The sequence below is a fragment of the Lonchura striata genome, chromosome 3, assembly GCF_046129695.1.
Source record: "Lonchura striata isolate bLonStr1 chromosome 3, bLonStr1.mat, whole genome shotgun sequence".
NCBI lineage: Eukaryota > Metazoa > Chordata > Aves > Passeriformes > Estrildidae > Lonchura > Lonchura striata.
Genome location: NC_134605.1, coordinates 85,037,661 through 85,062,311, shown reverse-complemented (window position 1 = coordinate 85,062,311; position 24,651 = coordinate 85,037,661). Strand labels below are relative to the sequence as shown.

Genomic DNA, 24,651 nt, shown 5'->3' with positions numbered 1-24,651 from the left:
GAGGAGGAATGTAGATTCATGTCTGCAGTGAATGCGGATGTCAGTGGGATGCCAGAGGGATTCAGAAGAGCAAGAGTGAGAAAACTCATGGGTTGATATAAAGACAGGTAAAGCAAAAGCTGTGCCCAGAAGAAAAGCAAAATAAGGAATTAATTCACTATTTAGCATCAGCAGGTGGGTGTTCAGCCTTCTCCAGGAAAGCAGGGTTCCGTCACATGTAGCAGTTATGTAGCTACTTACTCCAAATGTCTCTCCTTTTTCCTTCTTACTCCAGCTTTTATTGCTGAACACAGTGTTGTTTGTAATGCCCCTTTGGTCAGATGGGGTCAGATGTCTCGTCTGTGTCCCCTTCTGGCCTCTTGCCCACCTCCAGTCTCCTTACTGGCTGGACAGTTTGAAGAGCAGAAAAGGTTTCAATGTTATGTAAGCGCTGCTCAGCAATAGCTAAATCATTGGTGCCTTATTGACACTGTTTTGGTCAGATACAGAACACACCACCGTAGGGGTTTCTATGAAGAAAATAAACTCCATCCCCACACAAATGAATAAGAGCGGAGGGGATTGGTACAAGAAACAATCTGGCTGCTCATCATATACGTTTTCAGTGTATTTCTACTGTCATGAACCTGAACTTTGGCACTTTGCCTGCTTGTGGCTGCTTAAACAGGTGTACTTTTTGCTCAATATAAACTGACTGGATGGCCAGGCTCAGAGAGTGGTGAATAGAGTCACATTCATCTGGCCACTTGAGGGATTCCTTGGGGTTTAGTCTTTGGTCCAGTCCAGTTTAATACCTCCATCAGGGATCTGGATGAGTGGCTTGAGTGTACCCTCAGTCAGTTTACAGATGATACCAAGTTGGGTGGGGCTGTTGATGTGCTGGAAGGAGGCAGGAAGGCTCCACAGAGGGATCTCAACATGGTGTTCTATCCACTGAGATCAGTTGTATAAGGTTCAACAAGGCCAAAAGCTGGGTCCTGCCCTTGGGTCAACAATGCCCTGCAGTCCTACAGGCTGGGGTAGAGTGGTTGGGAAATTGCCTGATTCAAGAGGACCTGAAGGTGCTGGTTTGACAGCAGCTGAATGTGAGCCAGGGTGTGCCCCAGTGTCCCAGAAGGCCAATGGCATCCTGGCCTGTATCAGCAATAGTGTGGCCAGCAAGACCAAGGCAGTGATTGTCCCTCCTGGCTTGGCACTGGTAGGGCTGCACCACAAGCCCTGTGTGCAGTTCTGGACACAGGACACTGAGGTGGTGGAGTGAGTCTAGAGAAGGGCAGCAGAGCTGGTGAAGGATCTGGAATGCAAGTCCTGTGAGGAGCAACTGAGGGAGCTGTGGTTGTTTAGGGTGGTGAGGAGGAGGCTCAGGGGAAGCCCTAATCACTCTCTGCAATTCTCTGAAAGGAGGTAGCCAGGTGAAGGTTGGTCATTTCCCAGGCAGCCAGTGACAGGACAGGAGGAAGTCGCCTCAAATTGTGCTAGGGAAGGCATAGATTAGATATTGGGGAAGATTTCTTATCTGAAAAGTTGGTCAGGCACTGGAACAGGCTGCCCAGCTCCCCTGCCTGGAGTGCTGAATCTTTATCCCTGGAAGTATTAAAGAACAGGCAGATGTGGTAGTTGGCCATGCTTGGTTAATGGTGGACCTTTAAGATGTCTTTTCCAACCTTAAAGTCTCTGATTCTATGGCTCTTGGCTAAAGAAACTTCAGTCTCTGGTTTCTCTGCATCTATTTACAAATTAGGTTCTTCTTGGAGGAATTAAGGGGGTACATTTACCTTCTTTGTTATGTATAAGAAAGCACATTTTTGGAGTCACTGAGGACTGCACAGAGCTTGTACAGTTTGTGGAGTGTTTCCTTAGGATCTCCTCAGTTATATTTGAGGAAAGAAGGTAAAGGAAAGATAATTAATGTAATTGCTAGATAATGTCTCTGGTAGAGAAAGGTTCTTTTTTGTTTATGGCAACCAGGCTACATTATAAGCCTGTCTGGCAGACAAATCTTATCTCGGGGGGTTTTGTCATAGTTAAAGGAAGAACTTCAATTACTGACTGAAGGGGTTTTTTTTGAGGCAGGGGCTTATATAATCTTTATCCTTTGCCTGGGTATGCAGAGGGGTTGATACATCCTAACAGTAATGTAGATGTATAAATTTCTTTTTCTTTTCAGTGATGCTTTTACTTAATGCTTAGCTTATGAAAACATTTTGTAAGAGCTCGCTGTTACCCATTTTCCTTTTATTTCTGCACATAGAAGGAATATAAATTGTAAACTTAAAACAGTGCTTTAGCAGTCCCTTGCTGACAAGGGAAAAATTGCAGTCAAGACCTGCTCCAGAAGCTTCCTACTAATACTGTAATATGCTACATAACCTTGTCTTTTTTAGAACGTACCAAATGCTGCTAACAGGAAATGACAGCTTGCACACCTTATTCTTGCAGGCTGAACTCTGACACAAGCAGTATTTTTCTTCACAAGTGAGCAGGCAGGATAAAATTGGACTGCCAAATTGAAATTTTTATTTTGAAGCTCTTAGGTTATTGAATGGACGAGGGTTGGCACCCCTGTCATCTCTGATACTTGGGGCACTGACTTTACTTTCCAAAGGGTGCTGTAGCACCCACAAGGCTGGTAGGAGTGCAGTGGCTGTGTCCTGTGCATGTGTTCTCCCTGCACAGTCACTGACATGTGCTCAGGCTGTCCAGGCGTGGTTGCCAGCCAAGAGTCAGGAACTTCTCTCTTGAATGTTCAGAAGTTGCTTATGATTATACTTAGCTGGGTAGTGTGAGGATGGGTGAAATCTGAGGTGTGAAGTACTTCCAAGTCAGGAATGCAAACTCTGGGAGACAGTTTTAAAGGAAGTTTCATTGCAAACCACTGAGTTAAAACTGATATTTTCATTAAAAATAAGTGTTTTAATTAGGTAGGTGTTCTTTTTAAATCTTGCCATCTGATTTCTAAAATAAATAGGAGGTCTTTGGGGAACAATTCAGAAAAACCCATCATAATCTCCTTTTTCTTGTACTTTACATGAGGAGGGATCAACTGTGTATATAACTTTATGGTAAACTCTGAATATTGTATTTTATTTCACAACTTAGCTTTTATGTCCTATAATCACCTAATATTTGATAGAATGACTTCATTTTGGAAAAGGAATTTGTTAATAATTCTTTTGCTTTGTTATCTTACTAAACTGCTTGTGCCAAATGGCTGTTAGACAAGAAAAAGACCTGTTCATTTCAAGAATAAACTGACATTACTTGTGTATTTCTGATAGCTAATGTAACGAACTGGTCCTCTGATTTACAAACTTCACTTTCATATTCCACACAGTTTTCTGTATAAAGCTTTTGCTGTTTGAAATTACTTGGATACATTCCAGAATTCAAGTTGTTATGAAGCCAGCCACTTGATTTTGTGGCTTAAACATAGAATTGAAGGAACATTCATGTCACTGTGCTTCTTTTCTAGGTGAGGTTTGATACAACCCTTGAAATTTCTTTGAAATGCTTTTAGCAATTTTTGATGCTACAGAAGCAAGTGAGCTGAAGGAATAATTGAAACCAATGCGTATTTCACTCTCTGACTAATAGAGGTGGGACAGAGTTGTGCAGGGGAAGAATTTCATTCACAATACTTCTACAGACCCTATTTGGAGTTATAAATAGATCTGCACTTAATGGATTTTTTTGATGGCTTTCATGAAAAATGGTTATCCAAACCAAAACACAAACTTGGAGGAATTCTTTCCATGAAACACTTTACCACCTATGAGACACTGTCTAAAAATAGCTAAGAAATGCTTCTAAGGTTTGTCTTCCCGCTGTTCCTGCAGTATATCTTGAACCACATGAATCTAGCTGCTATTAAGCTGGGCTCTGGAACAGTGTACTTGAGTTGTCTGCCTTCAGAGCAATTTCATGCTGTTGAGTTTGACTTTATTTAAAAATATGAAAACAGCCTGTTACAAACAGTTCTTGTTTGAGCTCCTGTCACACTTTTCTAAATGTGGTAAATTTTAAGTTCTCAAATTCTGGTCTTGACTCTGAACACAAACTTACTAAGCCAGCTGTCAGACACTGCTAACAACTACCATTTATGCCCTTTGCTGCCTTTGTTTATATAAAAAAGTATTTTACTGCATACTTTGTCACCTTAAAAGCATATAAAGACTGAGCTTGTGTAGTTTTCCCATTCGTAGGTATGGAAATAAAGCAAGGAAGCCTCTTCTGTAAAGGAAGTTATGCTTAATGTTGGAGTAGATGTGACATGAAAAAATGCTTCAGGCTATTTGTTCTGTTTAATCAGAAACTAAATTCAGTGGATCAAGTGACGAGTAAATAGTTCTTTATCAGTAGTCTCAAAAGAATTAAGGTTCAAGGGCCTTGAAGAACATTTTGTAGAATAAAGATTTTTGTACTGTGGTTCTTGCATGATTTCCTTTGCTTCAAGATCTTTTATACTTTCAAAGGTTTGCTTAATTCACGAAGTCTGTTTCAGTGGACATTAGCATTGCAATTAAGGTTTTTGTCTTGGGGGTGAGTGGGTGTTGTTTTCTTGCAGGATTTGTTTCAAACCCCCCACCCCATCGAGCCCAGGAGTCTGTGGATCAGAAGTGGAGGACATGGATCTACCTTTTGTATGAAAAACTTGGCAACTGCCAATGAAATTAGTAAGAGATGGTCTTTGAGTCAGGAGGATTAGACTGCAAAAGCATGATAGTAAATTATTTGTTTGGAGCAGTTTGGTATTATTTTGATTTAATCACTGTCTCTAATGTGTTATATTTTAAGCAGAGAAATTTGGAGGAATCTCTGTAAGTTCTGCCTTGTTCTTTTATTCTCCCCTGAGTTGCCACTGGAGAAGGGACTGTTTTGTGTTAATTCTGATCTTCTTGTATTGAATTGCATAAAATACAACTGCTGCTTACTTGTTTTCATTCTTTTCTTTCTACCTGCTATGAAAGGGTGCTTGTCTCCTGTTCACAATCTTTATTTGTATCTTACAGATATATTCTTTCCTAACTTGGTTGAAATCTCAAGTAGCAGAACACTTGAGCACTATGAATTGGGTGCTGGGGAAATGCAAAGAGAGAGAGCATTGCATAGGTACGCTTGGATTGATGGAACAGCCAAGGCTTTCTTTGGCCAAAAGTGATAGTTTTAGGGATGAGTCAGGTGTGTAGATTTTCTTGTAGTTAATTCTCTGTTCCACAAGATGGAGCCAGTTCTTTGGGAAATCAAATCTGTCAAACAGCAGCAGGATTTGGGGAAACAAATGAGAGTTAAAGTACCTTCACTGCACTTATGGGTGAAGAACAGGCAGGGTGCTGTTGAGAGAAAAAAGGAATTGTAATCTGTCAGAAGTCTTTAAAGATGTTGGCTCAAGATAAGTTCGCTACAGACAATATTAGAGATGCAAAGTTAGTACTCTGTTATGTGTAATGCTTGGCTTCCTTTCTTGTAGAATTTCTAACTGGTAACTGCAAGAATGTAAAGTGAAAACTAACTCTGTTTATGTGCCTCTATCATACAGACCATATTTAAAGCTATTTTTGAGAAGATTTTTTCATTTAAAACTTTGTCTCAAAACGTATTAGTTTCCTGGCAAGTTGGTTTTATGCACATATTGTAAAGGATGCAGAATTGTTTGCTAAGATGTAAAATGGTTGTCCTTCCCTTTGGTGGCACATGTAAAATTGAAAGGCTTCATGCTTGCTATTTTTACCCCAATTTAGACCTCTGTATTCTCACTATAACTTAAGATGGTTCATGAGAGGGGTTGGTACCTGTATTGAGCAAAAGGAGTGTTTCAGTATTAACTGCAGTTACAGAAAGCTGAACAGAGGGTGTGGGACTGATGGAGGCAAGGAAACTCTGAATTGCTGTTATAAAGGAAGCAACCATCATCATTCGACTTCGTAGTCAAATCTGCAGTTACCTTATTCTTTTCTTTTGTGGATGTCTCCCAGTTATGTCATGTTCAAATACTTTTCATTTTCTTTTGTCTCTTTTTAGTTCGTTCTGGTCTCCACTGCTTGCTTTTTTGTATTTCCTATTTCTTTTTTTTTTTTCCCTAGCACGTTTGTGTGACAGGTTCTCCTACTCTGGCCCAGTCTTGCTGATAGTATATAATATTTCTTGCTAATTTCTAACTGCAGCTGGAAGCTGAGTAGAGGATGGAGTGCTGGCTGAGATGTTTAAAAGAGTTAAAATATTTTTTAACTAATCAAATGGAGAGCTGAAGCAATGCTTCAAGCTGTATTGACTGCTTGGATTCATATACAGTTAGTATATGAGGCTTTCACATTTTTTGTAATGATGAGAAAAGTACTTTTTCCTCAGAATTTTAAATGAAGTGTACTTTATAAGCCTTGTTTTCTACCTGATGCAGTACTACGCATAAGATGTACAAAATACAGCTTGAGCAGTTGGAGTAAAACTTAAATCTTGGACATACAAACGCTGATGTACTTTGTGTTTTATTTCCTTTGACAATGCACTATACCAGCTTCAGCATTACAATTCCCATCATTATGCTCACCCAAAGATGCATGTCAGCTGTACTCACAAATAGATGGTTGTATCATGTAGAAGTGCATTAGGAGAGTCAGCAATGTATGAATTTTTATTGTGGCTTCTTCAATCAGCTTATTTCTAAAATAGTGGAGCAGGAACACATGGTCCCTACTGAGTGATTTAATGGGGACAGAGAAGAAAGTGGTATTTGGGAGTATGTGCACAAACATTAAGCATGTGTGAGGTATGAGTCCAGTTTAAATAATATGAAGGAGAAATCTGTCAAGAAAAAATGTATCCTGAGAAAAGGGAAAGTGTGAGGGAAAAGTGGGAAAGATTTGGAAATGTTTTGAGAGAAAAGCTTTTTCCTCACCAGAGAATATGTAAAAACGATGCCTTTTTCACAAAATTCACACTTTGATGTGCACTTTAGAATGAAAGAATGGCATGTGAGCTTGGATAAATTTTTCAGAAATTTAAAAATTGGCTTGCAGTCAACTTATCTGAGGAATTTTAGCTGAAATTATGTAAATTGCTTTCAGGATCTTTATTGCTTAAGTTTTAAACAGCTGAAGTTGGTTTTTGAAATGTTCACAGTTTTTTAATATCTGTAGATATTTTTGTGAGTAGGGAGAATGTTGGTTCTACACAATAACTATACTGGCATGAAGTCTACTGTAACTAGAAATAAACTCTCCAGGATTTTTCTTAAATACATGAGTTATCTAAAACCACTGAAAACTTGGATATAACAGGCAACATTGTTTCTTGGTAGCTACATACTTATTTCATTCCTAGAGCCCAGATGGTCTCTAATAAAGGACTCCTTAAATACCTTAAATATGTCACAGTTGGTGTTGTTTCTATGCACCTGATTGAATTCTAATTTGCAATGTTCCTTTGGTCATTTGGGGTCTCATGTCCCTGATTCTCCCCTCCTGGCCTCTTGCCCACTCCCTGCCTGCTGCATAGGGATAGAAAAGCAATCCTTGACTGTGGAAGCACTGTCCAGCTATAGCCAAAGCATTACTGTTACCAACACTGTTTTAGTCACAAATCCAAAACATATCTCCATAGGAGCTGCAATGCAGCAAGTTTACTCCATCCCAGCCAAGCCCAATACTGGGAAATGTTGCTTGGTGTTTTTCATTTAATATGTAATAGCCAAGACTCCAAATTAATTTTTGTGAAGCTATATGATGGCTCAAATCCACCTTTCTGTTTAGCTCTTGCAAGAAACTTGCACTTGTGCTGTGTTTAAATTTCCAGTCAAAATTCATCACTCCTTTTTATGAAAGCAACTGAATTGCAGTTGTCAGTAAGACTAAATACACACAATAAACCTTGTGCACCTAAAAAATAACCTCATTATTTTAAGGATTCTTTAAATTGCGTATGACCTAATGCATTCAGAATCCTGTCATGATTTCTCTGGAAGACAGCACACACCTTCACAGCCACCAGCTAAGAACTGAAATAGGAATTTAAGTGTAACCAATAGATGATGTATAGAAATATGGAAAAGAAAGTGTAGCATTAAGGAAAAAAAAAAGATTCTTCTCTTGGAAACAGCAATCTGTCTTTGGGTTGCTGAAAGTTATTCCTTTGTTCAGCTGGGCAGTGTTCCAGGGACTTCACAGTATTCTAGTATATAGTCTAGTATAAATATTGGTCATTTTCAGTCCTATGGCCTTTTTCCTAAATTAACTTTAGTAAAGGGTGAAAGAGACTGAAAATATTTTCAAGCAGTTGTCTATATCTTGGATGACTAAAGAAATAATTTTAAGTGTATTTTTATATTGGAGTGGTGCAGCAAGCTGCTCTAGTGCACGTTGACACTTTTAGTAGAAATCCAAATGACTTTCAGAAAAACAAAATTACAATTCTATAAAAACTTATATAAAACATGACAAGTATTTAATGTTATTTTTGGGTGACTCAAGTTGCAGTGTGTAGTGCAGTTTTTGGTAGGTAAGATAGAGTTACTAATGATATGTAAAGGTGTTTTAAATAGTATAAAATAGCAGTCACCAATATTCTTGATGTTCAGTCTTCATTTCTGAAGCTAAATATCTGTCTTCTTAATTGGCTAGCAAAAACACATGCAGCAGTTAAACCAGGTTACTCTTGAAATTTTTTTAAAGGAAACCAGATGTATCTTTAAGGACCCAACAAAAAGAGAGTTGTAAATAATTCTATTAGTGCAAAATATTTCCTGAGTTCAGAAATAAGGATCCTGACTTCATACAGAATTGACAAAACTGTAAATTGTTTATTGAATCACTCCAAATTACTGTTAAACATTTTTCACACAGAAAAGTTTGCAGCCTAGGCTTTAGTTGACTGTTTGGTTAAGTCAGGCATAGTTGATATGATGAACATACAGAAAATATTTTCTGACTTCTCTTGCCCAGTGCTTAACTGTGGCTATGATTGATTTGGATTAATGAAAACATTTTTTCATTTAAAGTGTTTAATATTGCATATTGTCATTACTTGGAATTAAATTTAGAGGTTACACATGAATATTTTTGTCTGGCCTCAGGTTTGCCTGTTATTCTACTGTTTAATTTTTTCCTTCGTTGCTTAAATAAATTTGATTTCCAAATTTAATTTCATAATAAGTAGTAATTAATGAAATTCAAGCTTTCGGGAAAATACAAAACTACTGTTTTCCAGGAGAAAGCCCTCTACTTCAAAAGCTGTTGTACTTTTTGTTAATAAAGTTTCAATATGTATTCAGTGTAATTCAGTGTAATATTTTAACTACAATTAATAATCTCTCAATTTATGTAGACTTCAGTTATGTCAAGTCCTCCTTCCGGTCTTCTCATTAATGTAGAATTTGCCTGTCTGGGATCTCCTAGCCGAGGCAGTACCTAGAGAATAGGAAAGTCATGGTATGTGTAGTTGTACAAACTCATTCATGGTAAAAGGTTCATAGTGGTTGTGTAAACACCCTATAGAGATAAAAACTTGGGCAGCATACAGGTACTATAGTTAAACTCCTTCTGTCCCTAGTAACCTGATCAAACTGGCTCCAGTATTTAGAAGGCACATGGGTTATACTTCAAGGGGAAAACTGGAGAAGCTGTTGTGTACACAAGACTTTATCTTATCTGTTTCTAAACTGTCATGGCTAGATTAATGTTTTGCATAAACTGAAATACTTGATCTACCTTAGTGGAGTGGCTATGAAGGGTTTTTTTATTAAGTTTCTTCTGGTGCACTATTTTAGCTGAAACTTGATTAATAGGTTGAGGCAAATGACCTGCAAAACTCTGTCCTGCAGCACTAAAACTAAAAGTGGTATAAATTTTAAGTGAGGCCTTCTTGTAATACAAATCTACCAAGTGTGAGTATTTTGTGTCTGTAGTGTTTTATAGGGGCAAATAAAAAGGCAGATCAATAGGTTGCTGGTTGTTGAAGTATTTAAGACACATTGCAAACAGTCTCGCCATTCTTACCTGACTAATAGTAGTTGTAATGTAAATTGCCATATGGGAAAAGATGTGTTAGTTTTGGTCAGTAATTCCTAGATCTTTTGACCCTTGAAATCCAATTTTATGATAGTAGCACTTACTTTGAAGGCTGCCAGTCATTACAATGATTATGGTCTTAAAGGTCAAACAGTGGACATCAAGTGTTCTGACTTTTTGAGATATTGAGCAAGATAAATTAAAAGCAAGGTGATTACGCAAAATATTGCTGGTGTTTCCACTAGTAAGAGTAATGCTTCTTGCAGCAAATGAGGGAATCTGTGAATGTGTCTGTGAATGTGTCTTGGGATTTTCAAATACCAATTCTAAAGAATGGAGTCTAACTGAAAGGATTTCTCCTGCTTCCTTGTTTTGGCTATTGTTTGAACAGTGCTTAAACACTATCAGAACTTTTCTTTTCTTGTCCTGTTCCCCAGAGTTTAAAGGCTGAGTGGTGGGTGAGTGGGAAGCACAGCTGAGATGTCGGCTGACTCAAATTGACCACTCTATGCCATGTGATAAAGTGCTTAAGGAAAGGTAGAAAGGACAATGTTGGTTGTAGTGGTTTCCAAAACAAGTGTGGGTGCTGAAGCACAGCTTTTTAGGAAGTGGCTGGACAGCTGCCTGGCCATGGGAAGTAATGAAAAAATCCTTTCTTTCTTTCCCCCCTTTGTCTGCAGTGTTTGCTTTACTAATAAAAGTGTTATCTCCATCTGTGAGTCTTCTCACCTTCCTACTCTTTTCTCCATCTCCTGTAGGAGAGGAGAATGAGTGAGCAGCTCTGTGGGTGTTTGCCAGGTCAAACCAACAAAGTCCTAAGCAAAAGATCAGGAGAGGGAAGCATAAAGCTTCCTGTATGTCCCAGGAAAGTGTTCATACAATACATTGATATTAAAATGCAAATGGCTGCAGTTGCAGGAGTGGTCTAGGGGTACATCTGTCGTACAAAAGCAGAAAATAACTTTGTGAAATGTTTTCCAACTCTTCAATATGCCTTCTTGCTTTTGATGGTAATAATTTAATCTTTTAATTCCTTTGAGCTCAGAACTAGATGGACTTCAAAGTAGTATTTTTAACAGTGGTGATGTACAGATCTGGAATAAAATTATATAAATGGGTTTAATTAGAGAATGAATAGTAGTTTCAAGTGAGAAATCCTTAGTTTTACCGTGATAATTCAGGCTAGCATACTTCAACTATCTCAACATGCCAGCACAATTGAGAAAAACAATGGTGGTTAGTAAATCAGCCTGATTCTGTTAGAAAATCCATTTGGCTGTAAATGGTAGTTTAGAAATCAAAGATACTGAACACACTCAGTTTTCCACCATTCTTAAATGGATATTCTTATCAGTTGGTTTTGCAGATCTCTGTATAATGATTTCCTAAGCATGCTACTGTTGGAGAGCCTGTGCTATATGAGGTATTTGTTGTGTTAATATAAGATTGCCGTGCAGTTAATTTCATGTAAAGTGTAGATGCATGTGTTAAGCTTTTAAATGGAACAACTTCTATTGCTTTCTGTTGATGCTTCATCTGAGGCATAGCCATGAAGATTATTCAAGATGCCAGCAAAAATCTTACTGCTAGTAAGCCAACTTTAGAGAGTTTGTTTGTTGTATTGTTTTGGAGGTGGGCACAACATACAACTTTCTAGGTAAATCTGACTAGTTAATGTTTTGTGACATTATTTAGAAGTAGAAATCTGTGAATAAACTTGTTAACACTGGAAATTGTTAAAAGTGATAGATATTTTGGAGAGTCAGAGGTAAGCCTTTATTCAAACCTGTTCGTTCATGTTATCAGTATAGAATTATGCCAGACAAAATCCTCTGTATGTGGAATTTGGAAAATAATTTATTTATTTCCCCATTCCTTTTAGGACCAAGATGGGCTTCTTGGAACACTGGTGTTTTTATCTGCATCAGATGTGCTGGAATACATCGAAATCTTGGGGTTCATATATCAAGGGTCAAGTCTGTCAACTTGGATCAATGGACGCCAGAGCAAATACAGGTAAAGTATCTTCAAATATGTTTCTGTTTTGAAAGGGATGTTAGGAGTCCTTTCAAATTCTAAAAGTATTTGCATTTATCATGATGCCTGGATTACATGTTTTATGATCCCATTCGCTTTTGCATGTATCATACTTTTACTGTAGTGAGCCTAAGTTCATAAAACTCTCTTCAGAAGTTGATTTACCTCTCATTTCTGTATCATTTTAGAGATAATCTACCTTACCCCAGGGACTTTGAAAACTACTTCTTGGTTGTATATGTAGAAAAAGTGTTGTAAGCCTTTTTAGTAAGGGACAGGACATCAGCACTCACATATCTGCATGATGCCTGTTTGTTTCTTTTGGTGTATCAAGCACTGACTCTTCCAGGTATGCTCCAGTCTGAAGCCTGTTCCTGCCATCAGGCAAATTTTATTACTCGTTGTCTTCCTGGTCTGAAGAGCCATCCTGAGAGATCAAAGCTTGTCTTTCCCTGGATGGGTTAGTTTACACTGCAGACAGGATCCATGTTGCTAGCTTTGTCCATCAAGTCTGGGCAGGCAGCCCTCCTGTGCCATGGTCATATCTTCCAAGACCTATGGTTACAGGGAGGTCTCCAAGTTAGAAACCTGTAATGTCATTTAAGCACTCCACAGTAGCATTCTCACTGTTTCAGAGTTTAAACTATCGATGGCCATGAACTGTTTTCTACCACTTTTCCCCAGTGCATGCAGGAAATGGGAAATACTAAAGCAAGACTACTGTATGAAGCTAATCTGCCAGAGAACTTCCGAAGACCTCAAACAGATCAGTATCCTTTTTGTTTTGGCTTTCGCATTGAAATTACTTCTAATAAAATTGAGATGTTATGAGTGTTTCAAGGAACTGCTACATTTGTCAGCTTATGTTATTTATTTCATTGACGTTGTATAAGAAATGACAGTGAAAGTTGAGAACAGTTCAGAAAAGATTTAAATCACTTCAGTCATAGCAAATCTACTTCATAATGAGATTTGGCAAGCACCATTTATTTTTGCTTTCAGAAGAGGTGACTTCATAAATTTCCTGTATGTAGGAAGTTAGAGTGGTATTGGAGAGCTCTTGAATATTTTCTTTGTCTTGAGTAACTGCCATCTGAAATTTAGAAGCATTTGATCAGGAAATAATGAGCTGAATGCTACACTAAAATAAGCCATTGCATCTTACTCCAGTGAAGCATGGATTTCTTTCTCTGGGTGACTAGCATGGGAATACATAAATAAACCCAAGCTCTCTGAGGGCTGCCAGTTGTGTTTATGTGTGGTTATCAGTGTGTACCTGGACAGGATGGATTGCAAGAAAAACTGTCTGCTGACAATAAATAACTCACAAAATACCTTTACTGAAACACTAGGATAATATATATATATAATGGCATTAATTTAGATCTGGAATTTTTTTCTTGATTTAGTGAAGTTACTCCATAGGTAGGATTTACTTCACCTGAATTATTTTAACTCTTTAATTATAATGAGATCCTAAACATCTACTCTTAAGTGAGCTGTCTTTCCCCAGCTACAGGAGCTGATAAACAGACTTAGTTGTAATTTGATCTAAATTTTCTGTATACAAAGATGATTCTGGTTCTTCTGATTATTAGATACTACACTCAATATGTTATGAGAGAAAATTTTCTTTTCTGGGAAGAGTTAGACTCCTCATTTAAAAATGCACTTGAGCAAAACAGATACTTTTTTAATATTCTAGTAGCTTTTGCATTAAACATACATCCTCATAAGAAAAGAATCACATATCACCATACTATTTCAGCTGTAATATTCTGTAACTTTATTTTAGCCATATGATTGAAATATTTTGACTAAAACTATTAAAAAATGGATCTTGAGGATTTTGTTTTTTTTTTTTTGCTGAAGCTAACTTAAATTCACTGGTGCTACTGCAGGAGAAGTAATAATGCTTTAAGCTTTTCTTTTCAGATCAGAACAAAAGTCTAATTTTTAGACTTTCAAAATAATACTTTTTTTTCCACACTGTAATAATTAATTAATTAATTAATTACACACCCTTTTGAATAGTTGTGGACTAGCTGGTGGACTTAGTCCACAACTTCATTGCCTATGTTTTCTTTATTAACACTGTACTGCCATGAGAGGTAATTGCAACAATTTCTGACTTATTTCTCAGTTTTCTCACAACTTTGGCAGCTACTGACCTACTTGGCATTCATGACAAGCTGTTGTGTTATGGATGTTTTTTGCCTTTTTTATCTGCCCATTGTATCACTACAAAATAGTACTGATGCTTAGTATGTGTCATAAGTGTTCTGCTTGTGAATATTCTTATATTCTGAACATTCTTTTGGATAAACATTGAAAATATTTTGCATGTGATAATCAATTTTGTGTATGTTCATGTATTAGTGTTTAACTTCTTGTAGCACTATAATATACATCTAATTTTAAGGTAGTAAAGTGGAGACACAGGAGGAACGTGTTTGTGGGATCTGCCCAAAATCTCCTGCTAAAGATCCCTCCTCATTTCTGCTTCTTAATCACAAGAGTGACCTTTCTAAGCATTTTTTTTTCCTTCTCTGGTACTTGGCAGGGATGCTGTAGTGTAGAAACTAACTTTTGGGATCGTTATGATTTTTTTTTTTTTTTGTATGACAGCTTTAGTTTCCTGTTGAAAAATGTAAATAATTTTTCCGCACTATTAGTACTAAGACAGTTGTACCTTCAAAATGCTCAGGATGACCTTTGCAATTTATATATATTTGGAAAGAGGTAGAAAGCAGTGTTTTGATTTTCGTAACTTTTATGAAAATGTCTTCAGGTGACATTTGCATACAGTTTGAAGCTGTGATTTTTGACAATATAATTTGATGCACAGAATGAAGGGACTGAGTGCTCTGAATTCAGTGTTACCCTTAGCTCCACATACTATGTCCTAAGATTATCTTTCCATTGATTGAGGAAAAGTGCTTTGGAAGTTTGAGGCAATGAGTCTGAACTTCCACAGTTGCAATATCAGTTTTTGAATGGATGATCATATTGCTGGATAAAGTAGTTAAAATTTATTTTTCAGATCCTAGAGGAGTCAGCTTTACTGAATGTAAGGTATTCACACTGCTTTGGATGAGCTGCTTTATGAAGCTGAGAGAATAATTGAGGAAAACAACTGGCTGAGCTACTGAGTTGCATTTAAGCATTTTGCATTTGAGCTACTGAGTTGTCAGTTCTGGTTTTCTACAACAATATGCTTGCTGCTATTTCCATCTTGGCTTCAATATCGTTTTATCACTAGCTGTTTTGGCTTTTTTCCCCTTCCACAGGGATGTTTATTTTAACAGGAGACTCTCATGGAGGACGTAGTGATCTCAGAGAAGTTTTTATGATCAGCTTTTGATAAATTATATAACATGTAAATCAGAGAACAGGTACATACATTTCACCTCTTTAATGAAGAGAAAGTATTTTTTCCCAAGTTAAGATGGTAAACTATAATTATTTACTATACAAGAGTACCACTGTTCAAGTATTTTCAGTCCTACAGCCATGTAGATTATAAATACCAGGTGAAAATGTCCTAACTGTGAAACACTGAGTTACTTATACTTTATCTTTCTCATATTGTTTTATTCAGAGATTAAACTGATCAATTTTGTGTAGTACAAAGAAGTTCACTTTGGGTACTGCAGCAGCAGCTGCTCTGTGTTGGGTGCTTGATGTTGCTATTTATACGAATGCATGTTTTCCTTAAACTAGCTACTTCCAGAGCGGTGGAGTTTTTTATCAGGGATAAGTATGAAAAGAAGAAGTATTATGATAAAAATGCAGTTAATGCCTTCAATGTAAGTAAGCACTTTAACCAAGAATTGTCACCTTTTTTTTGAAAGCTGTGTAAGAGAAATGTAGCAAACATTATGCATGTTCAAATGCCTATTATATTTGAAAACCTTTTTTACTCAGAGTTAAGTGCTTTCTTTTCTATCTTTTGAAGACTAGGTTCCGTAAGATTTACCTACATTGCCTATTACATTTACATCAACAAAGCATTATGATCCAACAGGTAGCTTATATTGTGGTTTTCACTCATGGGTATTTCTTTAACATTATAATTTGAGTCTTTTCTATTTATCATTTTCCATGTTACAGGGGTAAGATAGGATTACTATTTATGGTGACGTGATCTTCCCTCATTCTCTGTAAACCTTGATGGGAAATCCCACGGTGGTTTGAGCCCTTCTTCTGCTGAATTCCAGGTTGTTGCTTGTGGTGAGGTGCACTGTAGTAGCAAACACAGGTAGTACCATGAGCCCGCGTTAAATCCTGTAGCTGTGTGTTCAGTAAGTTGGTGAGTGCTTCTCCAGCAAAGGAATTCTGAGAATTTGAACCTTTACTGAAGTTGAGTCATCATAGGTTTGTTTCTTTGTTTTCTGATAGATCTATATCTGGGATACATCATCTAGTTCATACACTTTTCATTACATAGTTGTATTTATGCTTAAACATACACAGCTGTATACCTGCTTTATTTAAGTATGGCCTAACATGTAGCTTTACTACTCTGCCTTAATAGGCAGTGAACTTTTACAGGGACAAATATAAGAGTAGGTGTAAAGCATGAGAGTTTATGCCACATTTCCCATTTGAGAGAATGGATCTTTGAATGATGGTTTCATTTTAGAAGGGTAAAAAAAAAGCAAATCTGGGAAGCACAGAAGCGTATTTCAGTAAGTACTATTGACATGGGGGAAAATTGTTTCTTTTAAGATATAAGATATTATTTTGGTTTGAATTACGAATTGGTTACCCTTCTTTACTTTTATTCCAAAATAGAAAGTAAGAAGAAGAGTTTAAAATTATACTTCCTAAAGTTTTAAAGACACTTGAGATATTTCTAAACAGACAACCTTGGTGTCTAATGTAGCAGTTCACTCCTGCCTTAATATGTTTGAACGAGTAATCAGCTTTATCATATTGCAGAGTAAGATGAATCACCTGTCATAGCAGCAAGGATAGCATCCAGACAAGCTGAAGAGATATATAAGTGTTACTGCTGAGTACTTTCTTCCTACTTGGGTTTTTCTTTCATTGACTATTGTAAGTGGCATAATCTTTCTGGGAACAAAATCTGATCATAAAATATTTTAGCAACAGATGACTTGTACACATTCGGAGTCACCTGTGTTTTGTTCAAGACCACAAGGCATCAGGTTTGAGGTGGACAGTCTGTAGTCACAGTTATGGCAAATCCTAGAAGTACACAATATTGAATGAGCCGGACTAACATAGCACATACTGTTGTCTGATTCTTGTGCTGGGTTATCCTCCCTGGCTCTGGCCCTGGCCCAGCTCACGTGTGCCTGTAGTGCTGCAGCTGGTGTTCAGCGATTGTCTTTCTACTGGGCCTGGGCCTGACAAGGAAGAAGAAGAAAAGGTGAAGTTGAGCCTCCATTCTGCTTGTCTGGTATGCTGCATTTTTGCTTTTCTGGAAAATTTCTTTGTTCTACTTACTTTTACAAAGACCATCTTGTACCCTATTTTTAAACAAAATCAATAATCTTGGTGGGACACAGGAGCTTCTTAGCACATTTTTTGTTATCACCTTTGAAACGGAAATGCCTTCAGCTTGGATTAGGACTAATTTAAGTTAGAGGTACATACATATATTGTCTCTTGGTAAAGTGAATCCTTTCTAGGTATAACCAGGTGATACAGAAGTGCAAGAAAGAGGGTTGCAATGCTTAAGGGTCACTTTCCTTAATGGGATAATTTCACTGAGGTGGCATGTGAAAATTAATGGGGTTTTTCCAGATTTCATCCACTGTTGCAAGTTGCTTGTGGTAAAGGCTTCCCATAGCATAAAAGTTGTTTTCAATAGATTATTCTAAAACATGCAGTAGAATACTTCTCTTAGTGTGATTTTGCTGAGTTCATAAGCTTTTCAAGTTTGTCTACATCTTTGTGATTGTGTTTTGAAGCCCAGGAGTATATATCAAGGTTCAGTTTTTGACTGTCAGGATTCATTTGTTACAATGAGTTACAAATGTCTTTTTTTTTGCAATTTTTAAATTGTATTATTCTTATTAATTATATATTATTATCTAATTAATAGTATTGATTAATATAATTAATAGTATTAATTATCTAGTATTATTTGATCAATAATATTAATTATATTATTTTCTGACAAGACTGTTGTATTACTAAGTTTGATTTTTAGAGTTGCACAGTATAATAACAAAGTTAGGTAGTGCAGAGGCCAGTAGTGCCATCAAGCATGCAGACTAAAAATATGCAAATATGAATTTTTTTTTTCATGGTTCACTTACCAGTGATGAAGGATAAAGCTGTGGGCAAAATAGGCATCTGTGATTTTATTGGCTAGTTACATTTTAAATAGAATAGTGCATTTAAGTAGAAATCAAATATACATTAGAATAATCTAGTGCTGACTGAAAGCAACTGGATCTTTTAAATCTTTTAAATCTATTAAAATGCATATTATCTCAGTTTTCTGATGCATCTTTTTTGGAAAAATGTGAGATGCTTGTTCTGTATTGCTGTTCAGGACTAAATGTGTGGTATAATTTATTCAGCTGTTTTAAGTGGGTTATCAGTAAATAGTTACTCTCATTTTCTTGCTTAGACCCAGTGTGGGCTTGTGGCTAATTTACAGAAAGACCTCAGAGGCTAATACCCTGGAACAATGTATGTATGTTTGTCATGTGAATAACACATGGGAAGTGGTATTGTTTATTGGAAAGAACTGGTTTGTTCTTTGAAAAATCAGCTTAGGAGCAGCAATAGCTGTTGGCAAGAAAATGTATTTTAAATATCTTCAGCATAATACTGTTGTCCTGGAATTAATTTTCTGCCTGACCTCATTCTCATTTTTTAGGCATACATAAGTTATGAAAGATGTAAAGTACAGCACAGAATTCAGTAAATCGAACTTCATATAGCAGTGCAACAATTGTAAATGGTGCATCTAAGATAGAGTAACAAGAACAGTTTCCTGTGCAATATACTGTGCTTTTGGCTTCATTTATTCTTGAAAGGTTCTAAAATGCAAGTGGGAGCTTGCATTACTTCTGTAGTTAAAAACTGACAGTTGCCATAGGTCAAGTCGCAAGAGGTGATTTTGGATAATAAATCTATCATTCAGGTAGTACAGACATGAAACTGGGAATATTGTTCCACTTCAGAATTGTACTTGATCATCACTTTGAAGCACCCATAAATCCTTTTATATTTGCTATAGGGTTTTTTTGTACACAGCAATCCTAGAACTAAAGGGTAAAGCATGCAGAACAATTTGGTCTATAACCATCTGAGTCCTGTTAAACCTGTTTGCTGTGGACTCTCATTAAACTGCTTATGCTCCTTTAGCTTATTGTCTCCTGGAACATTCTTAAAAGAGCACAGCTTACAATTAGACAAATACCTTTCCCCAAGAATCTGATCTTTTATGTTTAAATAAATGACTTGATGGACTTATTCAGAATGGTTGCAATAAATGTAAGTGCGGAAGATAAGAGCCATGGAGAAATGCTCTGGAGCGTGGGGTTTTATGAAAGTAATGTCTGAACAGAGTATTCAGCTTGACTGACAATCTCGGTATTGAGTCCCAAATATTTACCAGAGCTGGTTATGTGGAGGAACAGATGTTAATGAGGTTCATGATCTTAGATGCAGTGGCCAAGAGAAGTGGCAAATCCTCATTTTAGGTTTTGTGGAGTTACTAAGGATCTTCAAAAATTACTGGCCTAGAGGACACTTTCAACTTTGAAGTAGATGATTACAATTTATCAATAAATAAAAGAGGAAATGTGTAATTTTTAGAACCAAGCTTCCAGAAAGAGTAAAATCTGTCTAGAACATGTTCTAGAATATGCAGTAAGAACTGCTGGGATTACTCCTTGAGACACAGGACTGCACTACAGAAGTTTTTGTGATTCTCAACCCTAATAATTGAATTTGACCCTGTCTATATGGTGCTAAGTTAAAAGTTTACTAAAGTTGCACAGAGGTTCAGGAAATCAAGCTCGAAGCAGTCATACTTTCTCAATAAAAAAAAAAATAGCATCTCATCTTTAATGTAAAATAAAACCTATAAAAAGACAATCTTTCTTCAACTTTTAGGGTTTTTTAATCTAATACAATGGCCCTTTTACCATACAAGTAATGAGGAAAAGCAGTGAGGTCACTGTGTTGAGTGAGGATAAAGTTTAGCTATGTAGGTATCACCATAAACAATTTCTACAGCTTTTAATAAAAATAAGTATATAGGAGAATTCATATAGGAATCACCTTATTCAGGCTGGATGATGATTCAGCTGAAGTGGATTTCAAATACTTTTAGTCTCAAAAATTATGAACTGGTACAATCTATTCCACTACATGAAGTGAGAATATGTTATCACATCCTGACAATGTTTAGAGAATAGGAAATGAAGTTTCTGTATTTAAGAAAGGGTATGAATTATGTAGGGAGCAGAAGCTTCATGTAACTCTTAAGTTCACTGAAGGAAAATAATTATGGGTCTACATTTTTCATGTTTTCCTAAGACATTGTGTATAATTTAAGAAGTATGAACTTAGGCAACGGGCAAAAATGTGCTGTACATTTAGAGATTGTGATGACACACTTTCCAAAAAGTTATCTTAAAGGAGATTAAATCTGTAATACATTTGCTGCACTAAAAGGCATCTTAAGAAATGCAAATTTGGATGTGAAAGGTCACATGAGCACTTTGGTTTATAGTAGCCAGCATTCAGAAGCATTCAGTCATTGTGGAGGAAATGGTTGCCAGTTACCTCTCCCAAAAGTGCAGTAAACCTACTGGGGTTTTTTGTGGTCTATGAAAAACTTTGGAATCAATGATAGGAAGTGTTTTTAAAATATGCTAATCAAGATAGGCATCAATAGAGGGCACTGAAATTCCCTGCAAGAATTATGACTTGAAGGCAGGGATAGGGAAATTATTTTCAAGATCGTTTTGTTAGAATGGGTTAAATTATAGATTTGCAGAATACCAGAATAGCAAAGTTGGAAGCAGCCCTTGGACATCATCCTGCTCCAAGTAAGAGTCATCTAAACAGGTTGCTGAGTCTCATATAAAATTGAGTTTTGAATGTCTCCAGGGCTGGAGACTCCAAGACCTCTCTGGGCAGCCTGTTCCAGTATTCAACCACCTCCAGAGTAAAAAAATGAAAGAAATTTATTCTTATGTTTCAGTGGAATTTCCTGTGTTTCAGTGTATGTTCAGTGCCTCTTGGTCCTGTTTCTGAATGTTACAGGCAACAGTCTGTCTGGTTTAGTCTTTGTTACCTGCTCATTCCCCACCCTCCGTTTTTCTTTCGTCCAGACTAAACAATCTGAACTCACTAAGCCTGAAAGGTGCTCCAGTCCTTTAATCATCTTAGTGTGTCTTTGATGCCTTGCTTCATTGTGCCCTTGTCTCTCCCGTACCTGTGAGCCCAGAATTGGCCGTGGTGGCAAGCTCACGTCCAGCTTTTCCACCAGGACCTCCAGGTCTTTTTCCGCAAATCTGCTTTCCATCCACTTGATACTGAACCCATACTGGTGCATGAAGTTACTGCACCACCTTATGGTGCAAGACTTGGCGCTTTCCTTTGAACATCAGTTGACTCCTGATGGCCCATCCTGTTAGTGGTGCCCGGAATGGCAGTACACCTATATTAGTGCATGAACCATTCCTCCTGTTTGTACCCTTGGCAAACCTGTACTCTGCACCACTGCATGGCTTATTACTGAAGAAGTTAAATTGTGTTTGCCCCAGTATCAGTGCCTGGGTGTACCACAAGTGGCAGCCCTTCAGCAGCACTTTGCCAAGCGGTGGAATAAATGAAGGAGATGGAGAAGCCAGACTGGATTTTCAGTAAGCCAGTTGCATTCCCAGTAGCTCCCACACTCAGAGTCTTGTTTTCCTCACTTCCATAAGTACTTTACACAGCTGGACCACATAGCTACAAGTTGCTATGTCCAAGTAAACAAAACTTTGCCAAAGATGAAATCTCTAGTGACTACCTTGCCAGTTTAACATGGATCATGAAAATGTAAATGATCTTGCATGCAGCAGCACAGCAAGCCACTTAGGGGAAAAGGTGTTGTTCTGAAGTGCAGGGAAATTCTCGCTAAAGACAATTTTCACTGGAACAAATGCAGAAAACACTGGTTAGGCTGGACAGGAGACATGGAGGGCAATTCAGTAAGAGATTAAAAGCATCTGTTTTGTTTATCCAGTGTCAGCATTTAACTAAGCCATGGTGACTCACTGTAATATCTCAGAGAGGTGGTTATTGAAAGGAGAAAATAAGCTAAAAAAAAAAGGGGCCAACAATAGGTGCGGATGGTCTGGATTAGAGTTGTGAAAAATATGTTTTTCTCAAGTCTATTAAATATATCTGTATTTCCCAGAACAGTGTATAATTGTGTCTGTGTTTGATGTAAATATTACAAATATCTATAGCTCTCCACATGTTCAGAACTACAACTGGCTTATGCATAAGCATCATCAATTCCTGTAATTAGGATGGTAACTCTGAAGAGATGGAGGAGTGCTGAGTGTGTTCACAATATTGACATAAGAGCAGTACTGGCTTCTTTCATAGCCAACCACTGCTTTGTTTTGTGAAACACAGGATTCTGGATCTCTGTTATAGGTGTCCAGTGTTACAGCTGGACAGAATAGGGGAGTGTTGTGGTTTCACCCCAGTCAGCAACCAAGGGCTACACAGCTGCTTGCTCACTCTGCCACCAGCAGGATTGGGAAGAGAATTGCAAAGGGTAAAAGCCAGAAAACTTGTGGGTTGAGATAAAGACAGGTTAATAATAAAACAAAAGCCATGCACACAAGCAAAGCAAAATAAAGAATTAATTCACTGCTTCCCAGTGGCAGGCAGGCGTTCAGCTGCCTTGTGTATTGGTGACTTGGCAGCAAATGGCATCACTCTGAATGTCCACCTTCCTCCTCCTTCCTCACACTTGATATACTGAGCATGAAATCTTGTGATATGGATATCCCTTAGGTCAGTTTGCGTCACCTGTCTGTTGCCCTGTTCTTTTGAACATTTTAAAGTTCTTCTAAAAGTTTCCTATGCCTTCTGATGTTTACATATTTCTACCGGAGTTTTCTTCCACTGTTCATGTAAATAATGATTGTTTTGCATTCTTCTTTGTGGGAGGAGAGAATTGATGGACTGTTGGTTTGACCAGTGGTTGGAGAGGTGGCAATTTCATCCTCCAATCCACTGTCACTTTTGGAATTCTATATATTGTGAAGTCAGAAAATAAACTTCCTCTTTTCTTTTTTCTTTCCTCTTTTGATCCCTCTTGAATGCATGCATTACTTCGTGTCGTAGTGTGACACCTGTCCAGGCTGTGTCCACTTCCAGCCTCTCATACAGCCCCAACTTCCTCGCCAGCCTGGCAGTACGAAAAGCAGAAAAGGCCTTGGCTCTGTGTAAGCCCTGCTCAGCAATAACAATAGCATCTCTATAGTTAATCAACCCTGCGTTCAGCACAAATCTAAAGCACAGCCCTGTACTAGCCACTGTGTAAAAAATTAATTCTACCCCAACCAAAACCAGCATAGGGAGACATTTTAGTAATTTAGAAAAATGCCTTGCCAGCTAGCCTTAACTTCCAAGAATTCATAGGTAATGTACTAATAGTACATTAGTATTCTTTTACTCCTTTCCGTATTCCAAGAATAGACCTCTTTATAAAAACGTCAAGCAATTGGTTTGTGTGTTTATATCCATCTAATAGCAGTCTATAATTGCTACTGCTGTAGGATAAATTACTGATTTTAGTATTGTCAACATTTGCTGATACATAGTAATAAAGTCAAAAGTCTGCTGAAATAAGAAAAACATATGTAGCAGCTAAATTTATAACCTGTCAAATGAAAGCAGAATAGTCCTCTTCATTTAGGCTAATTCCCTGCATATTGTGTGTGTGTAAACTGGCCACTCGAGGGCACTTTTGTATTTGGTTCAGCTGTGGGCTTCCTGAGTGGTTTGATAACATACTAATTCTTTAATGTCTTGAATCTTCTGTGTGATAGCAGCCTGCATTTCATATTTAAATAGAAGCTTAGTGTAGACGTATAAAGCTTCAACTTGAATATTTTTTAATAAAAGGCTGAATTATGACATGCATTACATCAATGCTGGATTTTGGAAAAACTAGATAACAGCAGGTGAAAACTGTATGAAGTACTTGCACGTTAGTGACCGGTAGTGTTTGTGTGACTGTTGCGTAGCATCAAAAACATGTCAGTACAAACTAAATTAAAGTAAAATAATTTTTAGTTTTTGTGTGTTATGTTTTCTGGTAACTTCATTTAGTTCTTGTTTAAAGCTTACTTTTTTTTACTTGGAATAGTAGTCTGGTCAACAGAGTACACCAAGACATTGGGCCAACTACTGTTTGTATTGTTGCTTTTACACAAACTGTTACCTTAGCACGTATTTGGGTAGTGCCACCACTAAATAATAACAGATAATACAAAAGTGTTTTAGGGAGGAAAATGGGGACAGGTAACACATTTACATGTAAAAGGGGCTGGGAACTGTAACTAACACTGTAAATCTGCAGATTCTTTCTTTTCTGATCTTACATTTT

General features: G+C 37.3%; 1 protein-coding gene across 3 annotated transcripts in view; it reads left to right on the top strand.

The window, feature by feature from the left end:
• Positions 1-24,651, top strand: part of SMAP1 (small ArfGAP 1) — a 91,665-nt gene that overhangs the window by 15,480 nt on the left and 51,534 nt on the right. For all 3 annotated transcript variants that reach the window (XM_077782349.1, XM_077782348.1, XM_031504418.2), the window contains exons 2-4: positions 11,881-12,014; positions 12,720-12,805; positions 15,769-15,844. In XM_077782349.1, the coding sequence (XP_077638475.1) occupies positions 11,881-12,014; positions 12,720-12,805; positions 15,769-15,844 (296 nt within the window). The remainder of the gene's footprint in view (positions 1-11,880; positions 12,015-12,719; positions 12,806-15,768; positions 15,845-24,651) is intronic.